Genomic DNA, 19,582 nt, shown 5'->3' with positions numbered 1-19,582 from the left:
AAATCATTTTTTCATCAATTCTTTTTTAAATTATATGAGAAGGAAATTTTTATTTTTTTTTGTAATATTTTTTTTTGAAAACTTGGTATCCGGCCCTAGGACCGACTAATCCAAAGGAGATCAATCTCCCGCCCACTTGCGGGGCCCTATTTAAAGCCGGAGTTTGTTTTGCTCTGTATGGACTTAGCCCACCGAAATTGGCACCAGTGGGAATCAAAGCATACTCCAAGGACCAAAGCCAACACCACTAGACCAACTCCAAGTGGGTTTATTTCGTAATTTTTTTAAAATAATATAAGAACATTTTTTGTGTTTTTGGTTTACAATGAGCTGAAAATTGAACCCACGGCCTATAACGTATTACCCAAACACATCACCATTAGACCAATTCTAGTAGCCGAGAACATTTTTTTAGAACATTTTTTGTGTTGTTTACAATACAAAATTGTTTTTTATATATAGATACGGATTTACAATTTAAAGTAAATAAGTAGTTTGGTTAAATATGTAAAAAAAAAAAAAAAAATAGTAGTTTGGTTAAAGATGGTTATCACGAATGAATTTGGTTATAAAAGAACTGTTTCACTGTAATAATAAAAAATAAAAATTGTTTCGCTGCATACGAACGAATATAATCTTTTGTGAATTTTAATTTGATTGTGTTCTATGAATCATGATTATTAGGTTTTATTATTCCACCTTCATTAACCGTTACGTTACTAGTAGTGTTGAATAAAAGTGCAACGAAGAAAATCCGAAAAAAGGTTACCGATTACAAAACGCACACAAACACAACACAGTGATGGAATGAGGATCCTTAAAACCAACGGCGGAAGCCTCGACATCGCCGCCTATGTCTCCGTCATTCGACACTGCACCAACCACCGCCTCATCCGTCAAGGCAAACAGCTCCATGCTCGCATCTTCCTATTCTCCATCACACCCAACAATTTCCTCGCCTCCAAACTCATCACATTCTACGCTAAATCAAACCTCACACGAGATGCTCGCAACGTGTTCGACAAAATTCCCCACAAAAATACCTTCTCTTGGAACGCAATGCTCATTGCTTACTCCTCCAAGTCCCTCTTCAATGACACGCTTAATCTCTTCTCATTGTTTGTTTCTTCAACTGACACCGGTGTATCTCCCGATAACTTCACAGTAACCTGTGTCTTGAAGGCACTAGCGTCGTCTTCTTTCTCGGGTTATAAATTAGCGAAACAGATTCACTGTTTCATTCTTATGCGCGAATTTGACTCAGACATTTTCGTTCTTAACGCGTTGATCACGTGTTATTGCAGGTGTGGTAATGTTGAAAATGCAAGGAAGGTGTTTGATGGAATGACGGGTAGAGATATTGTGACGTGGAACTCTATGATTGGTGGTTATTCTCAGTATGGATTTTACGAAGAATCCAAGAGATTGTACTTGGCTATGTTAGGTGAGGAAGGGAAAGGGATTGTACCAGATACGGTTACAATTGGTAGCGTAATGCAGACGTGTGGACAGTCTAAGGATCTTTCATTCGGAATGGAAGTTCATCGTTTCATGAAGGATAATGGGATTGAGGCGGATGTGTTGCTTCGTAATGCTGTAATTGCTATGTATGCCAAATGTGGAAGTGTGGATTATGCTCGTGAGTTATTTGATGAAATGAGTGAAAAGGATGAGGTTAGTTATGGATCGATTATTTCTGGGTATATGATTAATGGGTTTGTAGATAAGGCTTTGGATGTTTTAAAACAAATGAAAAATCCTGGATTGAGTGCTTGGAATGCTGTGATTTCTGGTATGGTTCAGAATAACCAGTTTGAAGGAGTGTTGGATTTGGTCAGAGAAATGCAGGGATTTGGTTTGAATTTGAAGCCAAATGCCGTCACACTTCCCAGCATTTTTGCTTTGTTTTCATATTTCTCGAATGTTCGAGGGGTGAAAGAGGTGCATGGTTATGCAGTCAGACGAAGTTATAACCAAAATATATATGTGGCAACTGCCATTGTTGATACTTATGCAAAACTGGGGTTCATTAATTTGGCAAGGCATGTTTTTGATCAATCACAGAGTAGGAGTTTGATAATTTGGACTGCAATTATATCAGCTTATGCTGCTCATGGTGATGCTAGTTTGGCACTTTGTCTCTATGATCAGATGTTAGATAAAGGAATTCAACCTGACCCGGTGACACTAATTTCTGTTTTAACAGCTTGTGCTCATTCCGGGCTGGTACATGAAGCTTGGGATGTCTTCAATGGGATGCATTCGAAATATGTGATTCAACCTGCAGTGGAGCACTATGCCTGCATGGTTGGTGTACTTAGTCGAGCTGGAAAGCTCTCAGAAGCGGCGAAGTTCATTTCTGAGATGCCAATTGAGCCGAGTGCTAAAGTTTGGGGTGCTCTGCTACACGGGGCTTCTATTTATGGTGACGTTGAAATGGGGAAGTTTGCCTGTGATCATTTGTTTGAGATTGAGCCTGAACAAACTGGGAATTACATAATTATGGCCAATTTGTATTCTCGTTATGGGAGATGGGAAGAAGCTGGTAAAGTTAGGGAAAGGATGGAGGACATTGGGTTGCAGAAGATCAGGGGAAGTAGCTGGATTGAAACGAGCGGAAGGTTACAAGAGTTCATTGCGAAGGATATGTCAAATGAAATGTCGGACGAGATTTATGCATTGCTTGATGGGTTACTTGGTTTGATGAGGGAAGAAGGATATATCTTGCAGGAAGAGTTGGATTTTGAACTGTGATAATTTCCATTGAAATAAATCTCTCGTCCCTTGTATACGGCCAGAACCATAAAGGACATTCCATCTTTGGTGCAGAAAGTAAATAGCACTTGAAGCGTAGGTTTTAAGTTGTGACTTATGTTGGATGGTGTAAAACAATGGGATAGTAATAAAATTATGCAACTGTTTTCACATGATGTAGCAAAAGAAATTCTCGCAGTACCCTTGCTTGAAGTGGTGAAGGAGGATGGGTTGGTGTGGAGGGAGGAGCAACATGGCCAATACACGGTCAGAACTGGATATAGACTACTGATGCGAGAAAGAAGAGACATGGTAACTGATGCTATGGCTAATTGGAGTTGTTTGTGGAAAATAAGAGCACCACCGAAAACTAAACACTTGCTTTGGCAGATTTGCCGTAACTGCCTCCCAACAAGAATTTGACTCCGTCAACATTATGTCCAATGCCCAGATTGGTGTCAGTTGTGTGAAAGAGAAGCAGAAGACGATTGGCATGTGTTGTTTGGGTGTGAGGAAAGCAAACAATGCTGGACAGCAGCTGGTGGATTACTAGCTCTCATTGAATCAAGGCCTCTAAATTTTAATGAAACACATGCAGTGATCCACCATATATGATGCAAGGAAGAGAGGGCAGTGGCTGAGAGGTTCGCAGTCATGGTATCATACAATTTTGGCACCCCTAATTGGTATGGACTCTCTGGAAAAATAGGAATAACTGGTGTTGGAATAATGAGGAGTGCAACTCAACTGGGTGTGCAAGCCTTTCAAATTTGGAATGATTGGTATATAGCACAAAATTTCCAGGTAACTAGTGTGACTGAGGAGCACATGCAGCAGCATACTTGGCAACCACCGCTAATTGGATGGCTAAAATGTAATGTAGACGCCAGGTTTCAAGCACAAGGCAGTATCACAACTCGAGGGTGGTGTATAAGAGACGAGACGGGACAGTTTGTACGCGCAAGAACAGCATGGGAAGTTGGTGCTCATTCTATCATTGAAGCTGAAGCTTTGGCCTTGTTAGATGCAATGCAGTCTGTCATACTCATGAATGTGGAGCACATAGTGTTTGAGAGTGATTCGGAAATAGTTGTAGACGGAGTGCACACGAGATATGGTGGAAATTCCGAATTTAGTATGCTTATTTCTAGTATTAAGAGTTTGCTAACTTTACATTCCAACTTTGAGGTAAAGTTTATTAAACGCCAAGCGAATTCGGTTGCTCACTTGTTAGCTAAGGCGGCCAATTCTTGGCCTAGACGTTGTGGGTTTTATTCATTACCTCTTTGTATTGAGAACCAGTTGATGAATGATATGAATTAAGTTTGTTGGTGTCAAAAAAAAAAAGTTGTGACTTGTGTCCATGGTTGATCTTTAATATTGCAAAATTGCTGTTAAATACAGTTAATGTGGTCACAATTGCAACAGCGTTGCGGTTCTAGAGCTTCAAAATTGGATTTTGGATTATCCCATACAGTTAATATTATTGTAAATATATTATAGAGTATTCTTAGTATAGCATATTCCATAGTAAATATTCCTTTTGTAATTAATGCTCTTAATATATATGTATATAATAGAATGTCCGTGATGCTCTAAGACACACGGTTTTCACCATATGCCTCCTGTACTCTTTATCTTTTTCCTTTCAACAATTAATAAATCAATTCATGGTTCCACATGATGTGGTATAGATCTGAATTTGAGTGTTGGTTGTGTCTCAGCTTTTTGACTATTGATTTCATGATCTGCTAGTAAGTTTTGAAAAAATTATTTGTTGCTGAGTGAAGGGATTTAGTTACTCTTTAAGTAGTTAGTTATCCAATCCGTTAGAATGTTTGGGAGTGAATAGGGTCGGTTAAATACCAATCTTGTTATGCTTTACTCGCGACTGTTGACTTGTGTTCAGCGTCCTGCCTGAGCACAGTTTCGTTCAAGTTTTCAGTATTTTTTGCATGGCAGTTTGTGTTGGTGCCTTAACTCTCAAGAAAGGAGCTCAAAATTGATAATGCATTGGTTCTTTCATAAAGGTTTGCGCTGAGATTTGGTGTTAGATGACAGTGGAGATTTTTGTTTTGGACAACATGGGAGGATCCTTGTGGTTTGGGTGTAGTGGATTGCATTATGTGTCAATCAGTATGCAGCTGGGAGGTGCATCTGTAATTGGATGCAAAAGCTGATTCCTCCGGCATCTCAGCCGCATCTCAAATTCTATGTTTGTTTGGCTTCGGTATGAAGGGTGATTTGTTTATGTTTCATCTCTTCACTTGCTTGATTGTGACATAGGCAGAGATCCTGTGATGACGAAGGTAGAGCAGTGTAGGTAAAGGAGATTTGGCGGTTCCGGCTGTCTTATGCTGCATCTTTGCTGATTTTCCAAAGAACTAATTCTTTAGCATGTGGCTGACTTTAAATTTCTGGTATGAATTGATTGTTTGCTGTATCTGGTGCTGCTCTGGGTGGTGTAGTTATTCAATGTGCTGATACAAGGGTAAGAGGTTTGTTTGCTGCTCTAAGTGGCGAGCACTTAATAGTTTGTTGCTGTCATGTTTTGCTAGGGTGTCTCTTGCTTTTTCTTTAGGTTAGTGGTGAGGCTCTTGTTGTATAATATGAATTGGACATATCTTTGTATCCTATTCTTTAGTACCTCTTGTACTTGGGATTTGTTTCATAAATAAAATCATTTTGCCTCTTAAAAAGACAGAATAAAGTTAGTATTTGGATACCAGTGTGTCATTGATATTCATTTTTGGTTGTGTGTCGATATAGACCATCCGAATGTTTCACAAACAATTGCCAAAATAAACTGCAAGTGGAAATTCAAGTACAAAATTGTTGGATTTTAACTGTAAATGAGACATTGTGAATAGTTAAGAAATAAATGATTTTTTTTAGGGAAGAAATAATTTTTTCATCAATTCCTTTTCTTTTTTTTTTAAGTTTCATCAATTCTTGTTAAATCATATAAGAAGGAACATTTTTATTTCGTAATTTTTTTATTAAATAAAAGAAAACTATTTCATTGCATAAGATATATCTAATATGATCTTTTGTGAATTTTAATTTGATTGTGTTCTATGATTAGTTTAGCTTTAATCCTCTATTAATTTTTTCTGGTTACTAATACAAAGTTTTCACCGTTAACGATATGGCTAGTTTTTACTCCTCCGGTCCTTTTCATAAAAAATAAAAGTAAAAAAAAAATTATTTATTTTTATAAGAAACTTTGACCAATTTTCAAATGTTTTAAATATTTAATTTCACTTATGCCCACCTTTTTAAATTATAAGTTGTTTTGATTAAAAGAAAATTATTCTCGATTAAAGTTCTTTTTTTGGTGAAATAAAGGGGCCAAGCCCCAAAAGAAAAGAAAAAAAACTACAAAGTTACACGAACATTCCTAGGCATGCAAGCCCTAGATATGTTGTCAAAAAGCATACTTTGAAGCTCTCTAGGAGGAGTCTCCAAAACATGAATGTCAAACGAATCAAGAGAGTAACTAAAATTAGCAAGTCAATTTGCGCTTCTATTTCCCTCGCGCCAAGTATGAGACAAAATAACTTGCCAACTCAAAGCAAGAAGATGTCTAATGCAAAGCACCAAAGTGGGGGTTCTTCCATTGAGCTTAACTCTATCAGTCACCATATCTATCAGCACTTTAGAATCACTTTCAACATGAAGATGAGTGATTCCCCACCTACGAGCAAGGTCCATTCCTAAATACATGCTCCACATCTCTGCATGAAGAGCATCACAAGATCCAATTTTTTAATAGTAGCCCTTGATCCATTTAAAGTTCATTTCATGCCAATTAAATATGAGTTTACTTTGTATGCAAGTATGACGCATCATGTGTTTTTAAACACAATACATGATGTGTTCGTGGTATATTATGAAAATGTGTTGGTATATTATTGAACATATTTGTAAAATATTGTTACATCGAGAGTGTATATAAATTAGGCACGGTTTGATCCGGCTTTTTTTAAGCGTAGAAGCTATTTTAAACATAAAGTTAAAAATAATAGTTTTAAAACTAAAATTAAAGTTGTTTGATAAATCTTATTTTTTATAAAAAAAAAGTGTTAAAAGTTTTTTTTAATTATTATAATAGGTTTAAAATGTATGTTTGATTTACAATTTTTCTTGAAGTTGCTTTTTTCTTAATGGAGCTTTTTTAATGATTGTTGCTTGACCTAGCTTTTTTTTTTTGGTCAAGTAGTTTAGTGGCTAGAAAATCCACCACTTGACCTAGCTTTTTATTTTAAAAAAAAGTTAGGTTAAACCGTACCTTAGAACCGAAAATATATTTTGTGGGAGAGTTTATACGAAAAAGAAAACTATAAAATACTAGTAACTCAATTTTTGTTTCAAAAATAAATAAAAAATAACTCAAATTTTTTTTTTTTACTGAAATAAATAATAACTCAATTTTGTTTTCCAAGATTAAATTAATTACATTTTTTATTTGTGTAAAATATTTTAGTTCCTTCCATAGCTCTTGTTTCATCAATCTCGATCTCACCTCTTTCGTCTTCAATCTCGATCTCAGAAATCGATGGCACAAGATTCATCATCACCAACATCTCAGTCATTCTGGGAAGGTTACAAAGAGTTTTGGTGTGATAGATTTTCCTTTATGTCCAATTATTCCACTTTCATCAAGCGTGATAAACCCTTAACTTCATGGTCTAACTCTGATGTTGAAGAATTCATCGCTTCTGATCCTCTTCATGGACCTGTGGTAATTATAAACATTCTTTCATTTTCTCATCTACATTTCTGTCTTTTCATTCAGTTTTTTTTTTTTATTATTATTTTTTTTTTATATATATGCCCCTTTTGCTCTCTCTACTTGTTGCATTATAACTGATAAATTAACTTATAAGGGATAGATGATAAACTAGATGATAGCGCTGATAGCGTGTAGCCGATAAGCTAGCCAACTGAATTTGTACCGTAAAATTAGGTGTTGAACTAGCTGATAAACACTAGTAAAAAGATATACAAGCTATAGGATATAAGTTTTAAATTTTTAGCTTATGCAAATAATAGTATTAATAACTCGTCAAGATAGTTTATGAAAAAACAGCTTATGAAGATACAATTTTCGTTACTGAGTGAGAACTTACAGTTAACATAAAAAATTATTTATTTGCATAAGCTATTTTTCGTAAGCTAAAAAATAAGCCAGTCCAAATAGGCTCATAAGCTACTTGAAATAGCTTATCAGAACACGACGTAAGCTAGTAAAAAAAGATGTATAAGCTAGTGAGAGAAAAATGTAATCAAACAGGTCATTTTGGTCATAGAATTTATAAGCTATAAGCTCAAAAATTGGTCATCTGAAATATAAGCTTACATAATTTATGCTTTGTATGGCATTTGTGTTTTTGTGTGAGATACTCATTTGAATGTTCTAGGCTATAGTTATTACTGTCGTTAGTTAGTTGGCATATGTATAATATGGCGTGATTGGAAGAAAGGCTTTCTCATGTGGTGTGTGCTTGGTAAAAATTCCAAATTTAACTAACCATGCGATTCCAAATTTAACTAACCATGCAAAGTGATGAAAACCACTATTTCTTCTTTCACATGGTAGATGGGTTGTCTTTGGTAAATCTACTTATATAGATCAAAAGTCATTGTGGAAGCTCGTCTGGTACCCTTGACTGATGAAACAGACCATCATACTCGTGAAAAATGAGATGCTATTGTGTGTTTATTTTTTTTTTCTTTTCGTTTATGTGTCACGCCGGCCATGCTGCATGTCTCTTCAGTTAGCTTTGTTCATTGATTCTTTTTCAGTGTTTTCTGATTTCTGCATGATTAAATATTTTGAGCCACTGACTTGGACAGTCTTTGACGACTTGTTATATGCGATCACTCACAAGTCATAATAGATGCAAGTGGCACATTTAGATAGAATGGACTTGTTTGGTTGTTCGTTTTTAAGGGAAAAACATCTGTTTGTTAATTAAAAGGTATGTGCAAAAGAGTTATGATAATTATGTAAGTTTGTGGGGAAAAAAAAAGGAAAAGCCGCAAAAGAAGTGTTTCAATGCTTTTCTTACAAGTTAAAACTAAGAACTCTTGAAAAAATCACTAAACAAAGTTGTATCATAAAATTACTTTTTCTAAGCTTAAATTAATGGACCACTCTATATGTCTATGAAGCAGAGTCAGTGAATTTTGATTTCCTTTGAGATATTTGGATGCTCCAGTTGTAATCACTCAATTTTGAGTTGAGCATTAACTTTGATTTTCAAAAGCTCTTTTTTTCACCATAAGAATTCTTTCCATCATCATGGATGTCATTTCTTTCCATCAATATATTCAGTAAGCACATGTAGAAAAAGTGATCCAAGTTGACCGATAGGACATAATGCACATCTGTAGAATGTAGTTGTAGGGAAATCTGATCTATATCACTCTGTGTTCTCACTCTTCATAGTAGTTGTTTTTGGCTTTATCACCCACTAGACATGAAAACATTAGCCATCTATTGGTGGTTGGGATTCTTTAATTCCAATACTGAACATGTTTTCAGTATCACTTGTGATTGGTGATCGCCTTTAAACATCCCGACTATTTCTGAATGAGAAAAATAAATAAAAAATCAAAATGGACAACCATATTTTGTGTTTCATATGTAATTAATCATATTGTAGCTTCTTAATAGCTGTTTTTTCTACCCCATTTCTTTCTCAGCAGCTGTTTGTGGCTACCAAAATTTGAGATAATTGGTTCAGCTTTTTGTGTTTCCTCTTTTAAAAATATGAATAATACCTTGTGTTTCCTCTTTTAAAAATATGAATAATACCTTGAGTGTTGATGATCTTGTGCTTATACTTTAAATTTCAAATTAACTGTTACCTGAAATGCTGCTTGGGTATCATCCTTTTCCGATTTCAGCTGAGAACTGCTAGAGAAGCAGTGCAATATGGCCTCACAGGAAGTGCTTTGGGAGCGTTATTCACTGCAGGTTATGCCTGGAAATATTCAAGGAGTCTACATGGTAATTTGTTACTTTTCATCTGATTGAAAAAATCTGAAACATTTAACTATCCCTAAATGTGATTATCATCATACACAGGCATCATTTTTTCTGTAAAACATTTTTTACTCTTTATAGTTTGTAATACTCTCTACGTGAAGTTTTATGTAGGGTTTTAGCATTTTATGTACTCTGTTTATGTTTTACTATTGAACAGGTGCGGGACTGTCTTTTTTAGCTGGAGGTGTATTTGGGTGGACATTTGGGCATGAAATTGCAAATCATACACTTCAACTTTACAGGGTAGACACATTGGCTTCTGAGGCTAAGTTTCTGGAGTGGTGGAAAAGGAAGACTGAAGGAGGGCATTGAAGTGTTAGCTTCTTCTGGAAGTTATTGCTACATTTGATATCGTTTATGAAAAATTAACAATATTTTCTGCGTTGCTGGTGCGATTTCTGTTCAGTGAATAAATAGTTTGTTGTGACACAGGTCAATCTATAGAACTAATGCATAATTGCAAATCAAACTGTGACTGCCATTTTTCTCCCAGTGTTGTTATTTATGGACCTTGTGTTATGACTTATGAGGCACTTAGTTTGAGAAAAGTTTTTAATATTTTGTTTTTATTATGAAAATAATGTAAACAAACAAAATAATGTAACATGGATTTCTGCTTACTTTATAAATGGGATAGAGACAGTGCAGTCATGTTATTTTTTTCAATTACCATTGTTATTTTCAAAATGCTGTAATTATAAGGGTAATTTTATTTAAAAAGACTTCACGCTAAAGAACTATTAGAACCCTTTTTTTAGTTACAAGGCTGAGCAAAAGAAACAAAATAAAAAAAGAAAAAGAAATAGAGCTTTTGATGTGCTCATTTCTCTATATACATTTCTGATTTCTCTATATATTTTGGTTTACTACTACTACAATACTAAATTTTCACTCACATCATTTAAGATAAATACAGGAGTAAGAGTAATATGAATAATGCTTGTGAGAATGGATGAATCTGTGTTTGGCCTACAGGTTAAGCTCTGATATTGGATCAATAAAGTCGGACTTCTTCCGTGCCTTCTCTAGCTTTGTTGCCGTCGAGATTGTATCTCATACGGCCGTGTCTGGTTACTCGGGTCTGAAGCTATTTTCGCTTCTCCTGCCCTTGAGTTTTTAATGGCATTGGCGAGAGATTCCTTTTTCGGTTCAACTTAAGCTAGAGTAATATCCTGCCCTTGAGTTGTTAGTGGCATTGGCGAGAGATCCTTTTTCGGTTACCGGCCGCCTCGTCTCCGGTGTGGTTGGTGTGATATATCTCATCAACTGAAGTACTGAACTAACTTGTGTTTGATTTATGACACTGTGTTTCTCTATTCAAAAAATATTAATTAGTGTTCAATCAATTAGTTAAAATTAAAAATAACAAACGAACCCCAAATTTCATATTTCTTCACATTTAAATGTGTGAGAGTCTAGTCACTAAACTACTTGACAAAAAAAATAAAATAAATAACAAACGAATTATTTAAAAGGCAATGCAATTTTTTCTTCAAAGTATATTTAATTACTAATGTTTGCTTCAGAAAAAAAATTAACTACTAATGTGTCAATTGAATTTTTTTCCACACCAAATATAATTTATATTGTAGGATGAAATTTTCCTGTAATTCAATTGGTAGATTAGTGATTTTTTTTTTTTTGTGAACGACAGATACTAGTGATATTATCGGAGTGTCAGAGCTTAACTTGTATTTTTATTTTAAACCTGATAAACAAAAAAAAAATTGTAATTGTAGAATTCAGTAAGAAAAAAAAACTTACCAAAAAAAAAAAAAATAGTAGGGAAAAAGTGTATTTAAATAGCTGATTTTTTTTTTTGAATCAAAATAGCTGATTTTTTAAAAAATTTGATTTTGATATAAAAATTGCTATTTTTTGGGTAAAATCAACCCGAACCCGAACTGTTCTCTCAGAAACCCAATTCCCGTTCGCTCATTCATTATTCTCCACTACAGAGGCTCAAAAACGACGTCACATCGTTTTCTTCCTCCTCCAGCAAAGTTCATTACTCAAACTATATATCATAAAAACTACCATAACCTTCTCAAGCCCCTGAAATATCTCTCTCTCTCTCTCTCTCTCTCTCTCTCTCTCTCGCCATGGCCATGGCTATGCAAAGTGGAATCGGGATCTCGAAGATCCTATTCATTGCCGGAGCCGGTACTATTCTCTCTCTCTCTCTCTCTCTAACAATCGCATAGTATCTACAGTTATCTGATTTCACTTCTCTCCTTTCAGGTTACACCGGTACCATCCTCTTCAAAAACGGTAAATTATCCGATATCATCGGCGAACTCCAGGTATGCGTCTATTCTCTCTCTGCCTCGCTTCTCTACTTGTTTGTTTCTTATTACATGGATTTTGTAGGATGCTATTAATTAAGCGTGTCTATGCTTCTGCGGTGAACAAAATCGATTTTGAGTGAATTGATTCTGGCAAAAATTTAGTTGAACAATAAACTTTTTTATATAAATCAATCAATTATAGAATTAGAAGCTACAATTTCCAGCTTTTAAGTAAAATCAATTATGGAGGCAAAATCAATTCTACTATAGAGGAACCAAACATATCAAAATTAATTCTACACCTCTAGAATCAATTTTGCTGCCAACTCCAAAAGTGGAACCAAACATACACCAAGATATTCCTTTTGTCATTCAAAAAAAAAAAAACAAAGAAGATATTCCTTTCTAGTTTTTATAACTGGTTATAGATTGAGAAGCTGGATTTTTGCATTTGTTAGTCTTTCAGTATTAGGATTTGTTACTGTTTTAATATTGTTTTTGGTCATAGTTACTGGTGAAGGGATTGGAAAACAAGTCTGGGGATCAGGTTGATGGTGACGGGGAAGTTGCTGATGCCATTGCTGCTCAGGTAACAAACTGTTGATTATGTCCCAAGATTTTTTTGTTCTAAAATGTACTTGAAAGAGGCATTGAAATTTCTTATAACAAAACTATTGTTTGCCTTAGGTGCGTCGTTTGGCCAATGAAGTTCGTCACATAGCATCAAACAGGTCTATCACAGTAATGAATGCGGGTTCAGGACAAAGTATGCGTTATTTTGCCATCCAATGTCGCTGCTGCTTCAGATGCTATGTTTCTCCACTAATTATTTTTTATATATCTTTTTCCTTTTTCTGCAGGTAACTTATCATCTCTTGTGGTTCCAGCAGCTGCCTTAGGTGCTGTGGGTTATGGTTACATGAAGTGGAAGGTATGGACTGCTTTGATTCTTGTTATTTTTGTAAACTGTTGTTAAATAGCAGCACTATAATTTGGCTGAATTTGAACAAATCACTATTGTTTCACGATACATTATTTAGTATAGAATATTGTCAAACTGCTATTTTACTCTATTCGCGATTGCCAACACTGTTTGTAATAGTTTCATTATCTTATGGTTGACAGTTTATTTCTCTGTTACCAGTATTTGTTGTTTCATAAAGGGTCGCAAACTGTTATTACTTATTTGATTACCCTGAATTTTTATGAGTGATTTTATCCATTTGATATTTCTGAAATAATTGTTATTTGTGATACTGATTTCCCCTTTCTTTTCTCAATGGCAGGGCCTTTCATTCTCAAGTCTTATGTACGTGACTAAACGTAATATGGAAAACGCAGTAGCAGATTTGACAAAGAAACTGCAGCATGCCTCAGATGTGATTGCTGTAGGTGTCCATTTACTGCATTCGATATTCTTTCCATATTTTTATGTTTTAGTTAGGCACATACATACATATGTGCACCAGGGGTTTATAACATGATGCACCAACAATTCTTCCATTTGAAGGGTATGAAGCTCTCTGGACATAATGTTTAATATTCCTTCAACTTTGAAGGAATGATTTTCAAACGTGTGCTAGATCGTACGATCTCACTGTCAAACATGGAGGAGCGGTTTAAAGATCGCTGGATGGAGGTGGTGTGATGATGTTTTTCACAAGCCAGATGTTTGGCCAAGAGTTTTTTTTAATTAATAAAGCTACTATTGTAGTTTGTATCATAGGAAATCTTGAATATTGATTGGAGTATAATATACTGTTTAAGAGTCAAATACAATGCTTCAAAACTCATCCGATTACAGAGTGGTTTTAAGCCATCAAGGCATATAAAGCAACTGTGAATGTCAGGGTGGAGTGTTTTAAAATATTTACTGTTAAGAAGTATATGCATGAGGAGATTTGACTGCCCCCGATCCTATATCCCTAGAGTAAGGTAAACCCCACATTATAAGAGTCTGCAAGCTATTTGTTGTCCTTGGTATGGGGGATGTAACAGTTTTACTCACATTTGCCACAATGACCCACACTTTGTCTGCAGATATTTTTCCCATCATCATCATTATGCACTCAATTCAAAGATTTGACATGGAAATTTGATGCATAAATGTATTAGAAATTATAGTTGATGTCTCTTTTAAATTTTAATTGTTTCTCAATGTTTTTGATGGCAGGATGCCAAGAAGCACTTGACCCAGAGAATTCAAAATTTGGATGACAAAATGCGCAAACAAAATGAGATGGCACGCTCTATTAAGGATGGAGTATGTCTTTTGATGCTTACTGATTTTATGCTTGCAACTTGTAGTTATGTAAAGATGCATGCAACCAAACGGATTTTTAGATACACACATGACAGCTGTGCACTTACGTACATGCATTTTTGTTATCTATTTAGACTTACATATATGGACCAGCACTTACTATTTCTTTTTAGACAACTGAATATTATGTACAGTAAGCCAGATAAACTCTCATTGAACTGCAACTATTTCACCCTGATCGGTTACAGTATGGCTTAATAGCATAGTTGTTAGTAAACACTTATTGCATTTGATTAATAATGGAAACATTGGGATTTGATACATCGGGATTTGATTAATAATGGAAACATTGGGTTCTCAAATTGTAAGACATGTTCCATCCTTTTTTCCCATCTTTCTGTCTGTTTGCTTTGAGTTGTTTTATTTGAACAACCATTTTTTGACAACTTATGGGACAACTAAAATATAGAAGGCAGTGTGGATATTGACACGGAAGCAAAAGCGAACAAAAAATTATTAAAAACACTAAAATGATTTTGTATGAAGAGTTGTTCAAAAATAGTTGTCAAAATATCATTTCTTGCTTTAGGTTTTGGTTTTAGCTACATTCTCTACCTTAAGAATAACTCACGATTTACTCTTTCTTTCATATAACTTATGCCACAGTTTTTTTTTTTGTATAACTTTAACCTTTTTGTACACAGGTTTCTGAAGTTCGAAATACTGTTGATAATATACATGATGACTTGAGCTACATGCAACAATCGGTGGCAATATTGGTATGTTAATTCATGCTTTGGCTTAGTAATTGTTAACACGGATATCTTCTATTGTAGAGCTAAGAAGGATATTTTGGAGTTTTGGCATGATTTTTAATTATTATTTGAATTGGTTTCTATACTGTTCAGTGCGGAAGATACCTGTTGTACACAATTTTTTTATCATTTGAATGATAATATACGTTATTCTTGCAAAGCAAATGCAATTATTATAGAATGTAAACAGCAAAGAGAGACTCTAGGGTAAAGAAAAACCGAGAGAGAAAGCGGTGATTTTCTGTAAATTTGAAATATGATCTCTGGTTAACAACAGTAGTGCAGATAAATTTATTTATAGAATACATAGAAACTTCTAGAAAAAATAACTGTTATTTTTTAGTTTGTTTGTCAAAAGAAACAATAGCTGTATTTGAATATACAATATGCTACCTTTTTTATTTGAATCATTCTTATGTTGTACTTACCTTCGCAGGATGGAAGGTTGAATACATTGAATAAGAATCAGGTAAACTTTTTCGTGTTCCCTTCAAATTTGGATTGTAGTTTGTAATATTGCAGTTAACTTTATCGTTTCCTTTATTTAGAAGATTTATTTAATTTATTTCAAAGCATGGTAAGAAAATGGTTAATTCTGTGATGCCCAACTATAATACTGATTTAATAGTGTGGTTGCAGGATCTTGCAAACAGGGGATTGGATTATATTATTGACTTCATAAGGAACAATACAGGGCCGAATTATTTACCGGTGGGTATTTGTTTCTTATATTCATTAGTGTTAATTAATTATGTTTGGTTATGTTGTTTGTCACCCTGTACTAATCTGTTATTGCTGAATGTGCGAGTTATGTATGGTTTGGATTGGATTATCCTTTGTTTTCTATTGCATGTGCTAAGGAAGGCAAGAAACCTAATGAAATTGAATAGCTTGTTCCTATTTTATTCCAAAAAAATTCTCTACTTTCAGTTTTAATTTCAAAGAAATCATTTTATTTTACTCTGTACTCTGTTTTCAAATTTTTGTGTAGAAAATTGTAAAATCTGAAAACAACAGTTTCGGGAAACAAAGTGAAAATAAAGTGAGATTTTTCTTATTAAAACTAAAAACAAGAAATGTAAACAAAAAACAAAGTGGAAAACAATCAGGGCCTTGTATCTAGAACTGACATTTTAAGTTACATTGTTTAACAGTTAACACCTTTCCTGATTCGGTTAGTGGCTTAATTATTAATGTTATCTCTCATATTTCAGGGAACTTTTCCGCGTGACCAACCAAAACTAAAAGGGAGGTCTCCTGGTATGATCACATATCCAGGAACTCCAAATCTGATGGTATTTTTCTATCTTGTACTTTGTTCTCTATTAGTATTTTCATTTTTCTAGTGGTTTACAAGTTATAGTCTGCCGTCTGATAATACGGGGTTTAAGATGCTATTTACCTCCATTATGCTTTAGTTTTTTGTAACTTGTAATTTACTACTTTATAGTCGGCTTAATGATCTTGTTTTCACTTGCAGGGTCTTAAAGACATTGCAGAATCATTGTCTAGTTTAGACAGATCAGCTTCAGATTCTATTGTGCCGGGTGGTTTGGATATGCCAGAGCAGCAGCGGAGGCCATTGCGGAGGTTTGAATTAGCTAAATTTTGGTTTGAATATTCCAATAGTACTAACAATAACAATAATGACAAATTTTAGGCAGTACTTTTTACTGTATAAAGTAATAAGGGTAAATCGCATTATTTTGATTCGATCATGCTTTGATTTTGCAGGACTACTTCGACAAAGCCTTGATGACAAGGTCTTATATGACGACCAAGCGTGTCTTTTTATTTTGTACTTTTTTATCAGTAACTTTTTGTCTACATAAATTATAATATACCTGTTAATGACTGTTATAGCTACTGGAATTTTTCTTCTAGCATTCTAATTTTTACATTGTATCAAATGACTATCAGCTTTTTGATCAAGCTAGTGAATTGGGATTGTATGTTGTAAATAGAATTGAGCCATCAAGGAGTTTGATTTGGTGCTACTGGCTTATTCCAGTTGCTTTTGAACCTGACATGTGATTAGTGACTTATTTTGCATTTTGCTTTTTCAAAGAACTATCTACCATCATCATTCAGGGATGTTCCAAAAGGCGCCTTCTATGGTGGGAAACTGTTATAGGTCTCCCATGGTGGGAGAGTGAAAAAGTGGCAAGTGCATCATACACTCATCTACACCATATCATTTTCTCCTCTCTCGTTTCTTACCCATTTTTCCATCTTCCATTAGCCTCACTCCCTGTTCTTGCAACAACACATAAAACTCTAATGGAAATAATGAACTTAGAAAAATTATTAAAATTATTTAGAGAATCCAAAGTGCAAATTGATGACCCAGAAAAATTTTATAAAATGGAAATAATGATCTAGTTTATTGGCTTTTTCCTTTCTATAATTCCTACTTTTTCTTTTTGAAAAAGATCATATAATTGTTTTAATTATTGATTATTGAAACCGATTTTTGAAGTGAAGAAAGAAACTAGACGAAGACAAATTTGTTGTATCATGAATTCAAGTTTTTGTGATGAATTCAATTAATCTAGCATACAAATTGGTTGACACATTCTTAAAAAGCTATCAAAACCAATTGCACAGTTTCAACAAGATGTTTTTGTTGTATTAGATTGGGTTTGATTTTTTGGATCTGGGGATTTGGATTTTAATTCCGTTGTTCCTCAAAATAAAACCACAATATAATTCAGAAAAACTAATTGGGGATTTGGAATTTTTAGATTTGGAATTTTTAGATTTGAGTTGTGTGGTTTTCAATTGAGGAAAATGGAGTATGTAATCATGTAAATTGGTGTTGTGAGGTGGTGGTTATCAAGAGAAGGTCAGATTGGGTGTTGGTGTTGATGGTGGTGGTGGTGGTGGTGGTGATGATGATGGTGATGCTGCATTTGGGCATAAACACAACAAGAAGAGAGAAATGATAGGTATAAGATTATGAGAGTGCATAACAATCTTAAAATTTTAAAATCTATCGGTGAATAATACTCACCCGCGGTGGGAGACCCCTTTAACCCACGAGACTTTTCTAGTGGGAGACCCCTTTAACCCACGGGACTTTAATCATGTTGTAAAAATTTAGTTCTTCAGGAACTCAACAATAAATCTCTATTTAAAATGGCTGGAGAAAATCTGAATTTTACAATCTTTCATGAATGTTTAAATCAATAGTTCTTCAAAAAGTATACCTCTAGTATTCATACACATTAATTGATTATGAAAAATTATTCTTGAGCGATACTACAAGAATGCGTTAATATTGAATTTTAAGTTCTACAAGAACTATACAAATAATTTTTCATAACAGTGATTAAGGAAATCCATATTCTTTGAGCAATCTATCATAATATTAAAGCTTTCGTTCTTCAAGAACTATATCACAAGTGATCTTCATATAATGATCACAATGATCTTCATAATTTCTTCAAGGAAATTTCATTCTTCGAGCAATCATTCAAAGATGCTTCAATATTAAGGTTTTCCCTTTTTCTTTTCTAGTTCTTCGGGAACTAGCTAATATTACATATATTTTCAATAGTTTTGCTAATTTGCCCACTTTTTCCACGACCATGACTATTACCACGACCATGACCATAATTTTGTCCATGGTAATCGTGTGTTGCTACATTCACTTCTAGGAATATAGTAACATATGTGGGTCAAACTCCATTCACTTATGGGAATAATTTTTCATCATTTATCATTGATACCATCATCAAATAATAAAATTAAGAAAATTAGATAAGCATAATTAACATAGTAAAATAAAAAATGATTCCAATTATCTTTTATTAATACTAATATAATGTAACGTAGTGAAAGTTTATAATGCAAATTAAATAGTAATGTAGTGAAATTAATAATAATTATAATGTAACATATTACTATGAATGAGATTAATCAGTAACTTATTGAAAATAAATTGGCATATACATAGTATATGAAACATATTGAAAATGATTTCATCATGTAGATATTGTTATGTATAAGTAACGTTTGGTTATATGTTTAATTGTTTATGCTTTGCAATATTGTGAGAATTAGGGAGGGTACCGATGATGTTGGGGTGTTTCAAGAGAGTGTCTCGAAGAAGGTAGGGGATAGATACGTTATTTTGGACTGATACTTGGCTAGGGGATAATCCTTTGTGTGTGAGGTTTGGGCGTTTATTTGATTTGTCAGAGAACAAATCAGCTTCGATAGTTGAGATGTCTTTGTTAGGGTGGGGGGCTGGAGGTCAGGCTTGGGTTTGGAGGAGACGGTTGTGGGCGTGGGAGGAGGAGATGATGGGGGAGTGTCAGGCCTTACTACTTCCTATTTCTTTGCAGACACATATTTCTGATAGGTGGCAGTGGTTGCCAGATTCTGAGACTGGTTATTCTGT

General features: G+C 34.3%; 4 protein-coding genes across 4 annotated transcripts; all 4 read left to right on the top strand.

The window, feature by feature from the left end:
- Positions 1 to 574: 574 nt before the first annotated feature.
- LOC123907536 (pentatricopeptide repeat-containing protein At2g37310) lies at positions 575 to 3,261 on the top strand. Its single transcript, XM_045957835.1, has one exon. It carries the CDS (start codon positions 808 to 810, stop codon positions 2,752 to 2,754), a length of 1,947 nt encoding a protein of 648 aa, XP_045813791.1. The 5' UTR covers positions 575 to 807; the 3' UTR covers positions 2,755 to 3,261.
- A 147-nt stretch (positions 3,262 to 3,408) lies between these two features.
- Positions 3,409 to 4,077, top strand: LOC123904263. Its single transcript, XM_045953947.1, has one exon. It carries the CDS (start codon positions 3,409 to 3,411, stop codon positions 4,075 to 4,077), a length of 669 nt encoding a protein of 222 aa, XP_045809903.1.
- A 3,125-nt stretch (positions 4,078 to 7,202) lies between these two features.
- Positions 7,203 to 10,367, top strand: LOC123907535 (succinate dehydrogenase subunit 6, mitochondrial-like). Its single transcript, XM_045957834.1, has 3 exons — positions 7,203 to 7,498; positions 9,670 to 9,772; positions 9,969 to 10,367. Exons 1-3 carry the CDS (start codon positions 7,313 to 7,315, stop codon positions 10,121 to 10,123), a joined length of 444 nt encoding a protein of 147 aa, XP_045813790.1. The 5' UTR covers positions 7,203 to 7,312; the 3' UTR covers positions 10,124 to 10,367.
- Positions 10,368 to 11,717: 1,350 nt separating this feature from the next.
- Positions 11,718 to 17,199, top strand: LOC123907534. The gene is made up of 13 exons (XM_045957833.1): positions 11,718 to 11,974; positions 12,053 to 12,114; positions 12,608 to 12,688; positions 12,787 to 12,865; positions 12,960 to 13,030; positions 13,386 to 13,487; positions 14,273 to 14,362; positions 15,067 to 15,141; positions 15,614 to 15,646; positions 15,817 to 15,888; positions 16,392 to 16,472; positions 16,658 to 16,767; positions 16,912 to 17,199. Exons 1-13 carry the CDS (start codon positions 11,914 to 11,916, stop codon positions 16,931 to 16,933), a joined length of 939 nt encoding a protein of 312 aa, XP_045813789.1. The 5' UTR covers positions 11,718 to 11,913; the 3' UTR covers positions 16,934 to 17,199.
- Positions 17,200 to 19,582: the final 2,383 nt, after the last annotated feature.

Source organism: Trifolium pratense, linkage group LG2 (assembly GCF_020283565.1).
Source record: "Trifolium pratense cultivar HEN17-A07 linkage group LG2, ARS_RC_1.1, whole genome shotgun sequence".
Taxonomy (NCBI): domain Eukaryota; kingdom Viridiplantae; phylum Streptophyta; class Magnoliopsida; order Fabales; family Fabaceae; genus Trifolium; species Trifolium pratense.
Note: the sequence above shows the minus strand (reverse complement) of the source record. Positions and strands in the feature narration are given on the sequence as shown.